The sequence below is a fragment of the Penicillium nucicola genome, assembly GCF_028828085.1.
Source record: "Penicillium nucicola strain IBT 29836 chromosome Unknown utg000003l, whole genome shotgun sequence".
Classification (NCBI taxonomy): Eukaryota; Fungi; Ascomycota; class Eurotiomycetes; order Eurotiales; family Aspergillaceae; genus Penicillium; species Penicillium nucicola.
The window spans coordinates 524249-537697 of NW_026643127.1; the positions used below are offsets into that span (position 1 = coordinate 524249).

General features: G+C 50.0%; 7 protein-coding genes across 7 annotated transcripts; 2 read left to right on the forward strand and 5 right to left on the reverse strand.

The window, feature by feature from the left end:
• Window positions 1–443: 443 nt before the first annotated feature.
• N7511_003783 (uncharacterized protein) lies at window positions 444–1704 on the forward strand (the record flags this gene model as incomplete). Its single annotated transcript, XM_057126208.1, has 5 exons — window positions 444–646; window positions 723–1139; window positions 1196–1299; window positions 1353–1484; window positions 1535–1704. The coding sequence occupies 5 exons, from the start codon at window positions 444–446 to the stop codon at window positions 1702–1704; spliced, it is 1026 nt and encodes a 341-aa protein (XP_056985098.1).
• A 90-nt stretch (window positions 1705–1794) lies between these two features.
• N7511_003784 (uncharacterized protein) lies at window positions 1795–3919 on the reverse strand (the record flags this gene model as incomplete). Its single annotated transcript, XM_057126209.1, has 4 exons — window positions 1795–2079; window positions 2140–2422; window positions 2498–2566; window positions 2631–3919. The coding sequence occupies 4 exons, from the start codon at window positions 3917–3919 to the stop codon at window positions 1795–1797; spliced, it is 1926 nt and encodes a 641-aa protein (XP_056985099.1).
• A 234-nt stretch (window positions 3920–4153) lies between these two features.
• N7511_003785 (uncharacterized protein) lies at window positions 4154–4430 on the reverse strand (the record flags this gene model as incomplete). Its single annotated transcript, XM_057126210.1, is given in 2 exon segments — window positions 4154–4303; window positions 4323–4430. The coding sequence occupies 2 exon segments, from the start codon at window positions 4428–4430 to the stop codon at window positions 4154–4156; spliced, it is 258 nt and encodes an 85-aa protein (XP_056985100.1).
• A 34-nt stretch (window positions 4431–4464) lies between these two features.
• Window positions 4465–5649, reverse strand: N7511_003786 (ribonuclease H family protein; the record flags this gene model as incomplete). Its single annotated transcript, XM_057126211.1, has 1 exon — window positions 4465–5649. The coding sequence occupies one exon, from the start codon at window positions 5647–5649 to the stop codon at window positions 4465–4467; it is 1185 nt and encodes a 394-aa protein (XP_056985101.1).
• A 2976-nt stretch (window positions 5650–8625) lies between these two features.
• N7511_003787 (uncharacterized protein) lies at window positions 8626–9756 on the reverse strand (the record flags this gene model as incomplete). The annotated part of the gene is made up of 1 exon (XM_057126212.1): window positions 8626–9756. One exon carries the CDS (start codon window positions 9754–9756, stop codon window positions 8626–8628), a length of 1131 nt encoding a protein of 376 aa, XP_056985102.1.
• Window positions 9757–9914: 158 nt separating this feature from the next.
• Window positions 9915–10418, reverse strand: N7511_003788 (uncharacterized protein; the record flags this gene model as incomplete). Its single annotated transcript, XM_057126213.1, has 1 exon — window positions 9915–10418. One exon carries the CDS (start codon window positions 10416–10418, stop codon window positions 9915–9917), a length of 504 nt encoding a protein of 167 aa, XP_056985103.1.
• Window positions 10419–12855: 2437 nt separating this feature from the next.
• On the forward strand, window positions 12856–13356 carry N7511_003789 (uncharacterized protein; the record flags this gene model as incomplete). The annotated part of the gene is made up of 1 exon (XM_057126214.1): window positions 12856–13356. The coding sequence occupies one exon, from the start codon at window positions 12856–12858 to the stop codon at window positions 13354–13356; it is 501 nt and encodes a 166-aa protein (XP_056985104.1).
• Between the last annotated feature and the right edge of the window lie 93 nt (window positions 13357–13449).

Below are 13449 nucleotides of genomic sequence, written 5' to 3' on the forward strand. Positions count from 1 at the left end.
GATAAAATGAAAGGCTTCATAGTAATGCTTTTGCTATAAAAGCCAGCGAATGCCAATCTAAAATCGAAATTCGTATTAATCCAGAGCTCGTGACAGAGGATCAAGAACTAGAAGTATTCATTGAACTCAATAACGCCTCACTACGTGGACATCCCGACGTCCTTGCCTTTGATACACTCATAAAGTTATACCACTTGTCATTGCAAATTTTGATAGCCGAAATGTGGCGATTATGGAAGAGATCCAAAGGGGACCTCAGCCTCAGCCTCAACCGAGCCGAACCGAACCGGAGCAGCCGAGCCGGGTAACAAGAATCTCGATACAATTTCAACACAAATATAAGTATCAACAAGAAGTTGTATAATCGAGCAGCAAACTAGCAAGGCCACGGTGATATGGAGTGTTTGAAAAGAAAGCTGAGTCATCGAAGAGCTCATCGCAATATGTCCGAGACCACTACTACAGCTAAGGCGTCCACGCTGCTGAAGGCCCCTTCTGGAAGATTGTTCTCTCAGGGAACTGACGTCAAATACGGTGATTTCCGTGATGACATTCTTCAAAACGGCTACGCAGTGGTGAAAGGTGCTATCGCTCGCGATCGAGCTTTGAAATACGCAGACGACATCTACACTTGGCTAGAGGAATTGTGAGCCATTTCCCATCACTCACAGCAAATTCAAGCCCCACATTATAAGACGAAGCTAACACCTTCATCACAATAGCAACCTCGGATTTGACCGCAATGATCGTTCAACAATTCACAAGGACCACCTCCCCGACATCAACGAGAAAGGAATGTGCTTGGGGTACGGCATCTCCCACGAGTCATTTACCTGGGCTGTTCGTCAAGAGCCAGCTGTAGTGGGCGCATTTGAGAAGGTTTATGATACTGAGGATTTGATTGTGTCATTTGACTCTGTGAACATCGGATTCCCCAACAGAATGGATATCAAGCCCAATTCGCCATGGCCTCATCAAGACCAGGATCCTGAAAAGCCTGGATTCCGGTGCTTGCAAGGCCTTGTCAATCTACTTCCTAATGGGCCTCAAGATGGTGGTTTAATTGTTTGCAAGGGCGCACATTTGTTGAGTGAAGAGTTCCACGCCAATTTCAAGGACGAGGAAAGGATTTGGTCTTGGTATGGAACTATTTTCGTTTCATCGTTGCTGATACTGACAAATCTTCTTACCTTAGGACTAAGGAGTGGTACGGATTTACTGAGGCTGGACAGGCCTGGTTGAAAGACAAGGGTTGCGAATGGATCAAGGTGGAAGCTGAACCGGGCGACCTGCTTCTCTGTAGGAACACACTGCGGCGATTCAGATTTTTAGCGTGGAGCTAACTTCAGTAGGGGATTCACGAACACCTCATTACAACGTGTCTTCTGAGACAAACCAAGATCGTTTCTGTGTTTATACCTGCTTCATGCCTGTCGCAGATGCAACGAAGGAACAGCTTCAGACAAAAAAGATGGCCTTTGAAGGTAATTACCCCCACACATCCAACTTTGAACGTGTTTCTCATTATTCCTAGAAACCAAAATGACCACTCACTGGCCCAATGCAATGCACGTCGTCGATCTTCCGGTTTTCAGGAACGGAGAGGCTGATCCTTATAATCGCTCGAAGCCTCGAGAGTCGGTGAAGCTTACCGAGCGTGGATATAGGTTGACTGGCATTCCTTATCTTGAGCAGATGGCTTAGATTCATCAGAAATATTGGTCCAATGGAGTTTCAATTCTCAATTTCGACTGTTTCAGCATTCATATCTTTTTTCGCACAGTAACACAATTGCTACGAGCTATGCTCCAATAAATTATTTAAATCGTTCCAATCCCATCCCGCCCAGTCAAATGCTGACGGACCCCAAGCTAGATCCATCGATGCCAGGGTAGATGTGTGATCGGGCATAGGTGGCTCATCGAGAAAATTGCTTTGCTGCCCAGCGGGGTCCCCTCCAGAGTTTTCGAGACACTTTAAGGTAAATTGTTCCAGACCGTTGAGAATATCATCAATATTGCACACAGTTCCATGCTTCTGGTATGACTGCCTGATGAGCTGCATGGCTACTTTCATCAGCTAGCAAGAAAAGGAACATTAGCGGAACAGAAATCGAAGAAGAGATTAGCCCTTGCTCACCTCAAAGTCTGATCGAATCAACAATGACTTTCTCTCGCGAAAAATATGCACAGCCAGTGCATATACTGCAGCTAGCGGCGATGTCATTGTGAGGAGATAATTCGGTGCACCCGAGTCAACAAGCGTTACCAATAGCTTTACCATATCTCGAGCGGCTTCGACCACAATTGTCGGGCCATTGAGAAGCCTTGACTTCCATGGCGTGTTCGGTGCATATCTAGTTACCATTTCGTTCATTTCCTCTTTGCTAATCATGAGCGTGCTTCGGTGTAAGAGAATAACCCTGGTGCGGAATATGTAAGTGCTTCTTGTCTGCCTGAAGCATTGATCGAGGAGCAGACAAAATATAAGTACTTACGCGGTGTTGTAATAAAATAATATAAAGGCCATTTCGGGTCCGTTGCGACAAGTGGAGGTAGCGTCAAAACTAGAAAGAATACCCAACTCATTAATTATTCGCAGATTTCACACTTGCCCTAAGAGTCACATACCTATACTCCTTGGGAAGATCATTTCGCCACGCATCGAGTAATACAAGTAACTCTCCCCCGGTTTTCAATTTCTCTTCGATTGCTTCCTCCGCTGACTGCGGCAACCATTCCTCCCTTCGCCAGGCTCTGGCTGAGCGCTCCTGCATCTCATGAAGAACATTTGCAAGGCTCACAGAAACATTTCGAAATTGTAGTGTTGTATTTGTTGGAGCATCGGAGTCGTTGAGATCCGCAAATGTCCCGGAAAGCTCACGATCCCAAATCACGGATGGGCGCCCACTCTCAAAGGCAAGTATCTTCTCGAAGACATATAGACAACACCATGTTTGATACCCCAATTCTTCATTCTGTCCTAGACTGTTTCCATCTTGGTGGGGATGTGACTTGATTTTTTGGTTGAGCCCAATGGACTGGGCCATCGAGCCTCCCATAGCCAGGATGTCCCATGCCCACGCGAGCCTATCACAGCTGCGAAGAATTATCGAGAATAAAAAAATGGCCTGGACAGACTCCAAGCAGCGGGTGGCAATGAGATATCCAAGCAATAGATTACAATACCCCACACAAGCCGATATTTGCGCCTGGGACTCTTCCGAGGCAGGACTAACCATCAGGCCAGTCGTAATAATCAAATACATCAATGCCTGGTGTGGAGGTGAAGCATGATGCATGGAGAAGCCATCCCGCGATTGAAATAGAGTGCGATTATATATACTTTCCACGGTTTCGCGATTGACGAACGGAAACAACCTATGAAGGGTCTCAAAGTAAAGATCTATCAGGCCACGAGTCTTCTCTGGGGGAGGAATGGCGGGCGGGCCTGGTACAAAAGTTGCAAATTGAACATTTACCACAGGCGAGACAGATGATATTCTGGGGGGTTTTAGTCGGTAAAATGCGAGATCAAGCCATTCTGTCGTTAACTCAAGCATACTTGCTCCAGACAGGCGAGGCATCATCGGCAAGCGGCCCGTTCTCCAGCGATCTCGAACCCAACATTGAGACCACAGTCGTGGGCGATCATGAGAAGCAGGAGTGAGAGACGATAAATTGGAGTCAGGTGTATTCGGAGTCTCCTGAGTTGGGCTTAGACCTGCTGCACCAGTTCGTCGCCGGTGGGTGACAGGTGCACCATCGCGTCGCTTGTCGGTCGTGATGCATTCCACCTCCGCTAATCGACACGTCTTACAGGGCTGCTCTTCGTCACAGCGCGTTTTCTTCTGGCGACAATAGTTACAGGCGAAAGACAATCGCTTGCGCTTGGAAGATTGCCCGGTTGATTGATCCATGTCGGGTGTACGTGAGTCAAGATCGCGGAGTTCTTCGAGAACACCAACTGCCGTAGCCGGGTTCCTCCACCTCCCGAATGGCTTTGTAATAGTATTTCATAACTTGATGATGATGATGATGAATTCATTTGCCCGATGTAGCTCGCTCCAAATATATGCTGCTATGCGGGAGTGCTATCGGGCCCGCCGACAGCTAAAAGGTGGTTACCAGCCCACTGGTTTGCTTAGGGGGGCTCATGTTTCGAGCCTCTCCTTAGCCATATCGAATGTAGAATTAATATAAGACAAAGGAATGCGACGACTGCAAATGTCCAACCGCTTGCCACTGGCAGATTGCCAGTATGAAAACGAACGTTCCTGGTCCTCACCGCCTTCGCTGGAGCCCTGCTCCACTTCTCCTAACCCCCAACTCTCCCCTTGTCTCTGTCCTCCTCAGCTGCCGACAGACGCTTGCGCGCTCGTTTGACTCAAGGGAGTACAGTGGACCTGGCACTGCGCTCCTAACGGGCATTATTGTTCTCCTTCCGTCACACTGTTTTACGGGATCATTGTTTCTCTACCTCTTCCACACCGAGAGCAATTGGATCCACCTCCTGGAACTGGCCCAAGATGCCGGTTCTGGTCATGAACTCGGCCACAATGGTGCGCGCTTCCAATTGTGTCAAAAGTTCGTCTTGGCGAAGCGTTATACATTTCTCAGATAGGGCGTTTCTCATCCATTCGCGCTCCTCTTGATGCAATGGGCATTCAAGCAATACGTGGGTCACGGTCTGGTTGCCTAGATCACATTCGCATCTACCCGACTCCCGTCGGTTGATGCGGGCCAGATAGGCACCCAGGCCGATACGCCCAGTGCGCAGCTGCATCAGGATAGATGCAGTCGCTTTGCGTAATCCCGACCAGTATTCCAGTGTCTTCTTGCTTGGTATCTCAATCAACCTTTTGGTCGGTCGACCGGTCTTTTCTGATGCCCACGCTCGCTCCCACTCGATCCTTGCCTCTTGGCGGAGTCGCCGCTTCGTCGCGGCTGCGAGGCGGATATATCGGTTGTGAGAATTTTGTGGATCGTCGGGTTGCTGGGCCGCGTCTTTCGCGTGTTGATCTACTGTCTCGTTGCCCAGTACTCCTTGGTGAGCCGGAATCCATCGGAGTTCAGTTCTGATTCCCCGCTCCGCCAGTTGTCGGATGAGGTCTAGGCATCCAATCAGGTAAATCTGACCTGAAGGCATACGAGGTCGGCGGAGCGCTTTCAGCGCCGCTTGGCTGTCCGCAAAAATAACGAGCCCATTCCCGGCCTGTGCAGCCCAGGGCTCGGTGCTGTTTAGGACCGAGTCCAGCGCCATCTCGATAGCGCGTAGCTCTGCGGCGTACACAGTTGTTGTGTTCTCGTCGCCCATTTGACTGTGGGCGACATGATCTTCGAGGTCAACCACTACCGCTGCTCCCATTCTTCCTTCGATGCCACTTCCATCGGTGTACACTATTAAGGGTCGTTCTTGTGATGCCTGTACCATGATCCCCTCGTGATATTCCACTGCGGTCATTCTGTCGTCGATGATCACCTCCGGCGGCGTTCGCCATGGTGCTAGGACGAATGCCTTTCGACTCTCCCAGTTGCTCGCTAAAGTTCTCGGGGAAGCCGTCAGGCATCCGCCCGTCTTCCAGGCTTGCGCTTCCATTGGCGTCCATCCACTCCAGTCTCTTTCGTGTGCCGGTCGGCGTCGCACCATCGTTGGTGGTATACCAAGCTCTGGTCCTGTTCGCAAACGAAGAGCCGTTTCTCTTACTAGCCGGTTCATGTGAATCGAGATAGGCGGTAGGTAAAGCTCCGTGTTCAGTGACTCCGCTGAGGTAGTTCTGAATGCCCCACTAATGAGACATGCTGCTTGTTTTTGAGTGGCCACAAAAGGCCGACAGATTGCCTGGGCTTTGGATTTGCTAATGAGCATAGGCTGATACCATGCCGAGACACCAAAGAGCATCTGCGGTATAATCACTGCTTGATAGATTCTGCGCATGGCATATAACGAGGCTCCCCACGTTGAACCTGCCAAGCTCCTAAGTGCTCTGAGAGAGACGCTAGCTTTGGCCACGGCTTTCTCACGATGATGATGGAATTCCAGACTCGGTTCTAGCCAGTAGCCTAGGTATCGCTCAGCTGTCTTGGTCGCTGGTACGGTGTGTTCTTGTAGACGTAATGAAAGGTATTGTGGGTCGACCTCTTTGGTGTTCACAAAGTGGATGAGAGCGTACTTTTTCGGGTCGAAGACTGACGCATGTCTCCCGGCCCACTGGTCGGCTTTACGTCATGCGGTCTTGAGCTTCCCGATCGTCTCGCGTTCGCTGTCCCCTTTGGCCATGAAGCAAACATCATCTACCCAACCACTGCTAGTGATACCTGCCCCGCAGCCCTCGATGAGGTCTGCATTGTAGATTAAATAGAGTATTGGTGATATCGGCGATCCTTGCGGGATGCCCGTGGGCGTTGGGATCGTATCGGACATGCCTTCGGGCATGCGGATTCTTGTGCTTCGGTTCGACAGGAAGGCCTTCACCCAGGGGACAAAGTGTCCGAGTCGCCTTTTCCTGAGATTGTGGAGTAGGCGAGCGTGGGAAACAGTGTCGTATGCCCCGGAGACGTCTAGCATCAACAGGGACACCACTGCTTTACCCTTTCCCCATGAGGTCTTGATCCGATCGATGATAATGTGGATAGCATGGTCAGTGGATATGCCTCGTCGACCACCTAGATGGGTCCGAGGGAGCAATCCTTCCGTCTCCACTGCATAACTGATCCTTCGTGCAACAACTGACTCCAAGAATTTTCCGAGTGTGTTTAGTAATGCAACCGGCCTGTAGGATTTGGCGAGTTGATAGTCACTTTTCCCTTGTTTTCGGAGAACGACCGTGATCGAGCGCTGGAAATGTGATGGATTGTGTCCCGATACGCATGCATGCGTTGAATAGTTGAACAAGCACGTCCAAGATTATCGGTATCTCGATGAGTTTGTGCCACAGAGAGTTCGGTATACCGTCTTCTCCTGGCGCTTTTCCTGCTTTCGCTCCTCTCACTGCTTCCTCTATCTCTTGCGCCGTCACTGGTGGAAATTTAACTGGATGCGGGTATTGGAATGATTCCGTGTCGGAGAGGTCAGCCGGTGGTGGTTGCGGGAAGAATGCTGCCCGGAAGGCTTCTGCTTTTTGCTCAATTGTTTCCGCGAAAGCGCCCGGTGTTTGAGGGTTTTGGATTTTGAGCGCGGGCGTGATCCCTTTCTCGTACGCTCCATCTCGATTCCTTGCCCATTTCGTTAGTCGCCACATGCCTTGCGGCCCACCTTCGATAACCTGCTGGACACGGCGTCGGTGCGCTCGTGACAGGGTCTTTTTGATCAAACGTGACTTTCTGTTACGTGCTTTGGAGTAAAGCATCCAGTCGTAGGGATCCTTCGTTCTCGTGTGTCTGCGGCGGAGACGACGGACCTCTATCACTGCGGCCTTGCATTCATCTTTGAAGTCGGAGTTCGACCACGCTGATGGTTTTGCCCATGGTGTGGAACCTTCAACTGCTGATTGAACGATTTCCAGTAGTTCTTCGCATTCAGTCTCTATTTGCTGTGTGTCTGCCTGGGATAGATCCCTCACATGTAGGCTTGCTTCGATTTTCTGGACGAGCCTCTTGTTGTCAGTTACGTTCCAATTTCCTCGCTTCTGTTGTACTGCGGCTGGAGTCTCCATGTCAAACACGGATCGAATCGGAAAGTGATCGGAAGCGTGTTCGATGTCGTCTGCCCTCTCGCATTGGATAAGCCTACCCACGAGGCTTGAAGAGACAAAGGTAAATTCAATCACCGACGACTGATCATTCCGGGTCCAGGTCGGTTTGTCTTCTTCAGTCGTTACTTCCAGCCCCCATTCATTGGTGATTTCGAGAAGTTGCTCAGCTTCCCTGTCAGCTTTGGTCCCTGTGCCTCCCCATGTTGGATGGTGTGCATTCATATCTCCCAGGATTACGTGTTCTCCCAGAGGGCGCTTCGACAGCTCATATCTCAGTTGCTCTAGTGTTTGGCTGCCCGGCCTGTTGTATATGTTGTGTATGAAGAGGTCTGTCCAGTCTCCATCTCGCCGGGTCTTCCTGAGTTTCAACAGTTGGTAGTCCTGCGAGATGAGCTGACATGACCAGGTGCTTGGATCAAGCCTTTTGAACACAAACAGGCATACTCCTGGTTGAGATGGGGCTGAAGTCCGATTCTGATCCTCATGCTCATTTGATCTTGTACTCGTGTTGCCCCTTTCGCCGGGTATATGAGCTGAAATGATGTGGTCGCCGGTTGGTGGGTTGTGTGCTGTAGCTCATTCTTCCACGGCTCCTGCACCGCGATAATGTCTGTTGCGAGAACATTCTTATCTCGCAAAAACGCAGCCATCACCGGCCACGACTTGTGTACGTTATATTGAAGAATCTCGAAGGTCCTCATTGATGGGGCTGCTCGTCATCGCTTCGCTCGCTGGCTTCATGCCAGACTTCGTCATTTGGGTCGTCGATTGTCACTGCATCAGTTGCAAGTACGGGGGGAGAGGACCTTATTGATACCGCTTGCTGTTTCCTGTATTTCAAAACAACCAGTCTTCGGTATTCGGGGCTCTCCGGATCCAGTTCCTCAACACTTGGCTCAGGGGTGTTATTCGCATCGTTGAGGGTCGTGATCTCACCAATAAACTGGGAAAGCCGGTTTTCGTGGCTGTCTTCTTGGGCGTTGGTCTCGGGAGAAAGTCAACCGGGTTGAGCTGGATGTCAACCAATCGTTGTCATCCGGCTGTTCATCCATGGTGTCTTCTGGCTCGCCCGTGCGGCGCCTTTTAGAGTTGGCGTCTTCCTGACTCGTTCTTTGGGAGGCCAATTGATACCTCGTCGATCGCTGGCATGCGAGTGGTATCATTAGAGGTTTGGGCGCCTTTGATCTGGCCTTTGAGCCCTTCGGGCGACCGGGGCCTCGTTTGGATTGAGTGGCTTCGTTGAGCTCGTCTGGTCCGGTCTCTGTTTCCGCTGGTGCGGCATCTAGATCAGTCGTCGTTTCCTGGCTTGGCGTCGAATTTTCTTCTTCCTGTTGCCTCACGGGGGCATGTATCGACTCTTCTATCCCGTCCACCGTGGTGGTGCTTGAGCTAGTCGAGTTTGTCTCTTTGTCAGGACTTGTTGCAGTTCGGAAGTGAAGAGGGATGCGGTGATATGTAGGGCACTCGGCCAGGGCTTGTTTGGCTTCATTCATCGCTACAATTTTGACCGGGCACTCCCGGCTAGTCGGACGATGCCCCTCGCCACAGTTGGCGCACTTGACTGGTATCGCTTGCCCCTTTGTCGACGGGCACTCCCAGGTCGGGTGCCCGTCAGCGCAGTGGCCGCAATTGAAGACGTTGGAACAGTGTGACTGGATATGCCCCGGCTTTTGGCATTTCCTGCAAAGCTTCACCCGCCCCTCGCGACAGAACCGTGAGACATGATGGATTTGCTTCCCCCACACGACCCCGGTGACAATCGCGCGATTAGCCATGACTGGGCTGGTGAACTCGATCAGGATCGAGCCCTCCGCCCGTTCACCCGGACGCGTCAGCCATCCGAGATATTGGATCCTCGCGCCTTCGCCCCAGTTGTTCTGCCTGAGCAGTTCAGCTGCGACGTTGGCCATCGTCTCCGGAGTAAGCTTCATCGACTTCACGGGGATAAGGTACGCCACGACACCCCAGGATGGTTCCTGGATCACCGAGCCAGGTCCAAACGCCCTCAACCACGTAGGGTGTTTGCGAAGGATCTCCGCGCCGGCGGCACTGTTGGCGATCATCGCCACATCACCCGAGGGCAATTTCCGGGCTGCCACAAATGAGGCCTGTCCAGCCAGCACCCCGGAATTTTTCTGTCGGGCATTTGTGGCTCTTTGGCGTTCTGCCCGTTCAACCAGATCCCTCGGCGTCAAACCTCGGAGTTGATCGCGGTTTGAACCTACTTTGACGATGACCTCGCGGTCTTCGCGGAGTTCGATCTCTGGCACTCCTGGAGACGACGTTTGCCGTTGCTCCGGGTGTTGGGTGCCACCGCTTTGGCTAGGTCGCGCTGCCATTCTCTGGCTCGGAAGGTGCGCCATGCCGCCGCCGAGTTCGCCGCAGGGGTGGACAAAGTTGTCGATAGGGCGCTCGTGGTCTTTTCAATGGTGTCGATTCGCTGGTTCAGACGGTCAGTGTCGAGGTTGATTTTGGTCAGCGCCTCCAGCACCTTGGCTATGCCCTGGCCATCGCCCCGTTGGGCGTTGATTGCGTACTGGCGGACGGCGCGGATATATCCAGTAACATAGCGATCCTCCGTGCCATTGTTTTCGATGTGGTTCAGCACCCTGCGGGCCCCTTCCGCGATGTCTTCCATGGATCGGGGCGGGTCCGTGAGGGCCGTGTTTTTTGATGTTCCTCTCCTGATAGGGGGCAAATTCTGTGCATTCGCACCCGTCGCCATCACGGCTGCCATCACCCCTACAAAAAGGGTATCGGATGGTAGCGTTTGGAGTTACGACTACGGTGAACTAATTCTCGAGGCTCTCACGACCTCTGGTTGGCTAGATATTCCAGGAAAACGTTTTTGCCAAGAGAGAGTTGTTTTTTCTATTTCATAACTTACCCTATAACGTTAATAAATATTATAAACTCGATATCAATACCGAGGGAATCAATAGGATATAATATTATACTTCCAGCTACACGGGATCAATAATAAATATTGTAGTGGGGGAATTGCTTACTGCATGAAGTAGCGGTCTATGGATGATTCAGCACTCATGATGTATTTAAGACCTCTCTACTCTACGTAGAACAAGACAGACACATTCTTCTCTTCAGACAATCCCTATGTGCTCTCCTTTCCTATAGCTCTACCTCTTGTTGGGTTTGCCTATGCTGCTACTGCTATTGTCGACCCGTCTGTTTTGACCAGACTGCCATCGCGCTATCCCATTTCAATATATTGTCTGTTCAACCGTGGTAGAAATAGCGAACATTATAAGTCGGTTTCATGAATAGGTGCCTAGATATATCTTAATAGCCTCATTTTTTTAATTGATTGGCGTTTTGGTTAAGAAATCGCAGTTTATAGTACAAAATTGGCTGGGGGGTTACCACTCGCTTACCGGGTACGTTAACTCACAAGCTGCTCAATGTAATCACGTGACTACCGTGTGAGGACTGCGTGCTCACTGAGCGCTCAATGAGTGTGTTTGACAACTCAGAGATTTATGAAAACCCCAGAACATGCAGCATTGTGTTACTATAACAGATTGCCAAGCCCGAAAACTGCATTGAGCAGCATACTACAGAGCTAGAGCAGCTGCCTATAACTGTTTCATCCACGACGGCAACAAGAAGAAGAATGACGACCCTTTTTTGAGGTCCGCCGGGGAAAGGCTAATGCGTATTAGTCAAGACTCAATGAGCTGGGACCCGGTGGGACTGGTCAAAGTTTAGCATTGCCCGAGGGACTAAGTAATCCGAAAAATCATACCTCGGCCTTCACTTCTGCCTTTAAAACGCAAGCACGTACTTGAACCTGTCCATTGAACCCCGTAAATTCGTTGAAAATATCCCTCAAACCGTCATATTGCAGAAGAAAATGGCATTTGGCTTACTCCATAATGTCGTCAGCCTCATGCCACGAGATGGTAAATTGGAAGAGGTATGAAATTATTCGAATCTTTTAAAACATTGTTCTAACACTACACTTTCTGAGAAGACGGTCCGAGCCTTCGATGATTTTGCAGCGTACGTCAAAATAAATGAGCCCGGGACGCTTCAATACTATGCAATCAATCCGGAGGGCGGAAATGAACTTATTATTATTGAGAAGTCCGCTTTTCTTAGTCTTCCAACACCTTGAAAATCGATTTCGCTAACAGGGACAAAGGTACACTGATCAAGATGCCTTGAAGCGCCACGTCGAGTCCGAAAAATTCAAGGAATTCCAACGACAGGCTGTGTCTCTCTTGCAATCACCACCGATTATTCGAAGGGCAGTGAATCCCTGGGGGTTTGAAGATAGGAATTAAGCGCCAAATGGAAGTGTCGAAAATATGATTCTACCTTTTAGTCCAAAAGACATCCTACGTAAATCGGTTGCCGGAGTCACTAACGTCAACCACCATTGAGCGGATCATAAGATTGAGCAGATAACCTAAAATCACATAGTAAATACGATAAATAGAGCGCCATATCTGAAACCCCATATCTCGATAAAATGAAGGATTGAAGCCCAGGAAGCTTAGATGAATTATATCAGTAGAAACCCGCCGCTAGTGGTCTAGATAAAGTGCGGACGGGTGTCATTTTAGAATAAATCCCCAAGGCGGTGAAGGGCGGCAGGTTGGAGATCATGATTTTGGGTGGAGCAGAGGCTGTACACTAGGATCAGACTTAACTTAGCTATTGGCCTGTTTCTGCGTACTTAAGTGCCTCGGATTATCGGAAGACCGGCTCATTGGAAGACCGGCTTTAAGAATTCTAACAGGGGATGTAACAAAAGCTTCGCGGTGTAATGGCAAACTTGATCGGCATGCTCGGAATATACAGTCATGCTTCTAAGAGTTCTTGTTATGTGCACATCTCCTAACGCCTTCCTTGTGCGCCCCCTAATGCTGGTGTAACAATGCATTAGAGAGCTCGGGTGCAAAGTATACCCTCATATTCACGACCAACGTAATCGAGATCTATTGACGCTCGGCATCGTTTAATAATCAAGAGGTCAGAAACGCCCCGTACAATCAAGTGCCTCGGCTTGCCATGTTGAAGGTTCCTTGAATTGACGGCAGATATAACAAAGGCCCTGCACCAAATTCAAGTTGAGTTTTAGCAACACAATATTTGCCTCTGCTTTTGCCATATCTCCGTCCCGTTCGATAATTCACGCGATGACCCTCCTACCGAAGTACCAAGCCATCATAACCTCCGGCGAGGAGAATGAGGAACAGGCGCGTAAGCGACGTTTGATTTACATTCGCCCTTTCCTAGTATTCTGGGCCAACTCAATGATTGCTGAAATCCTGTTCCTTACGGTCGCTGTGCTCTTCTTTTCTGGCACGCGTGAAATGATTTACAAGGTCATTTGGACAATGATTCTATGTCCTCTTGGAATGAGTGGCGCCTTGGGAGGTCTCACCAATTACTTTTTGGTGGACTATTACTACGGACACAAGGCCGTGTGGTTTACTGCTATTCTCACTCTCTTGGTTTTGGGAAGCTGCAACTATCTTTGCTTCAGTCTCGACCATCATTTTGGGTATTTCGGCGCGTCGACTCACCCGCTATGGTTCCATTGGAGATATCCGGCTCTTTGGATGGCTGGCTGGACCAGTGGAAAACTCTTATTTACCGATGAAGGCCAGAAGAAGCTGGCTAGTCTCGGGATTTGAGTGAAGAAATGGCGACCCATCCTATGATAACAAGTGACTGCGGTGCGAAATTGTGTAAGTTAAATTTGTTAACATTGCAATTTTTCGGTTTCA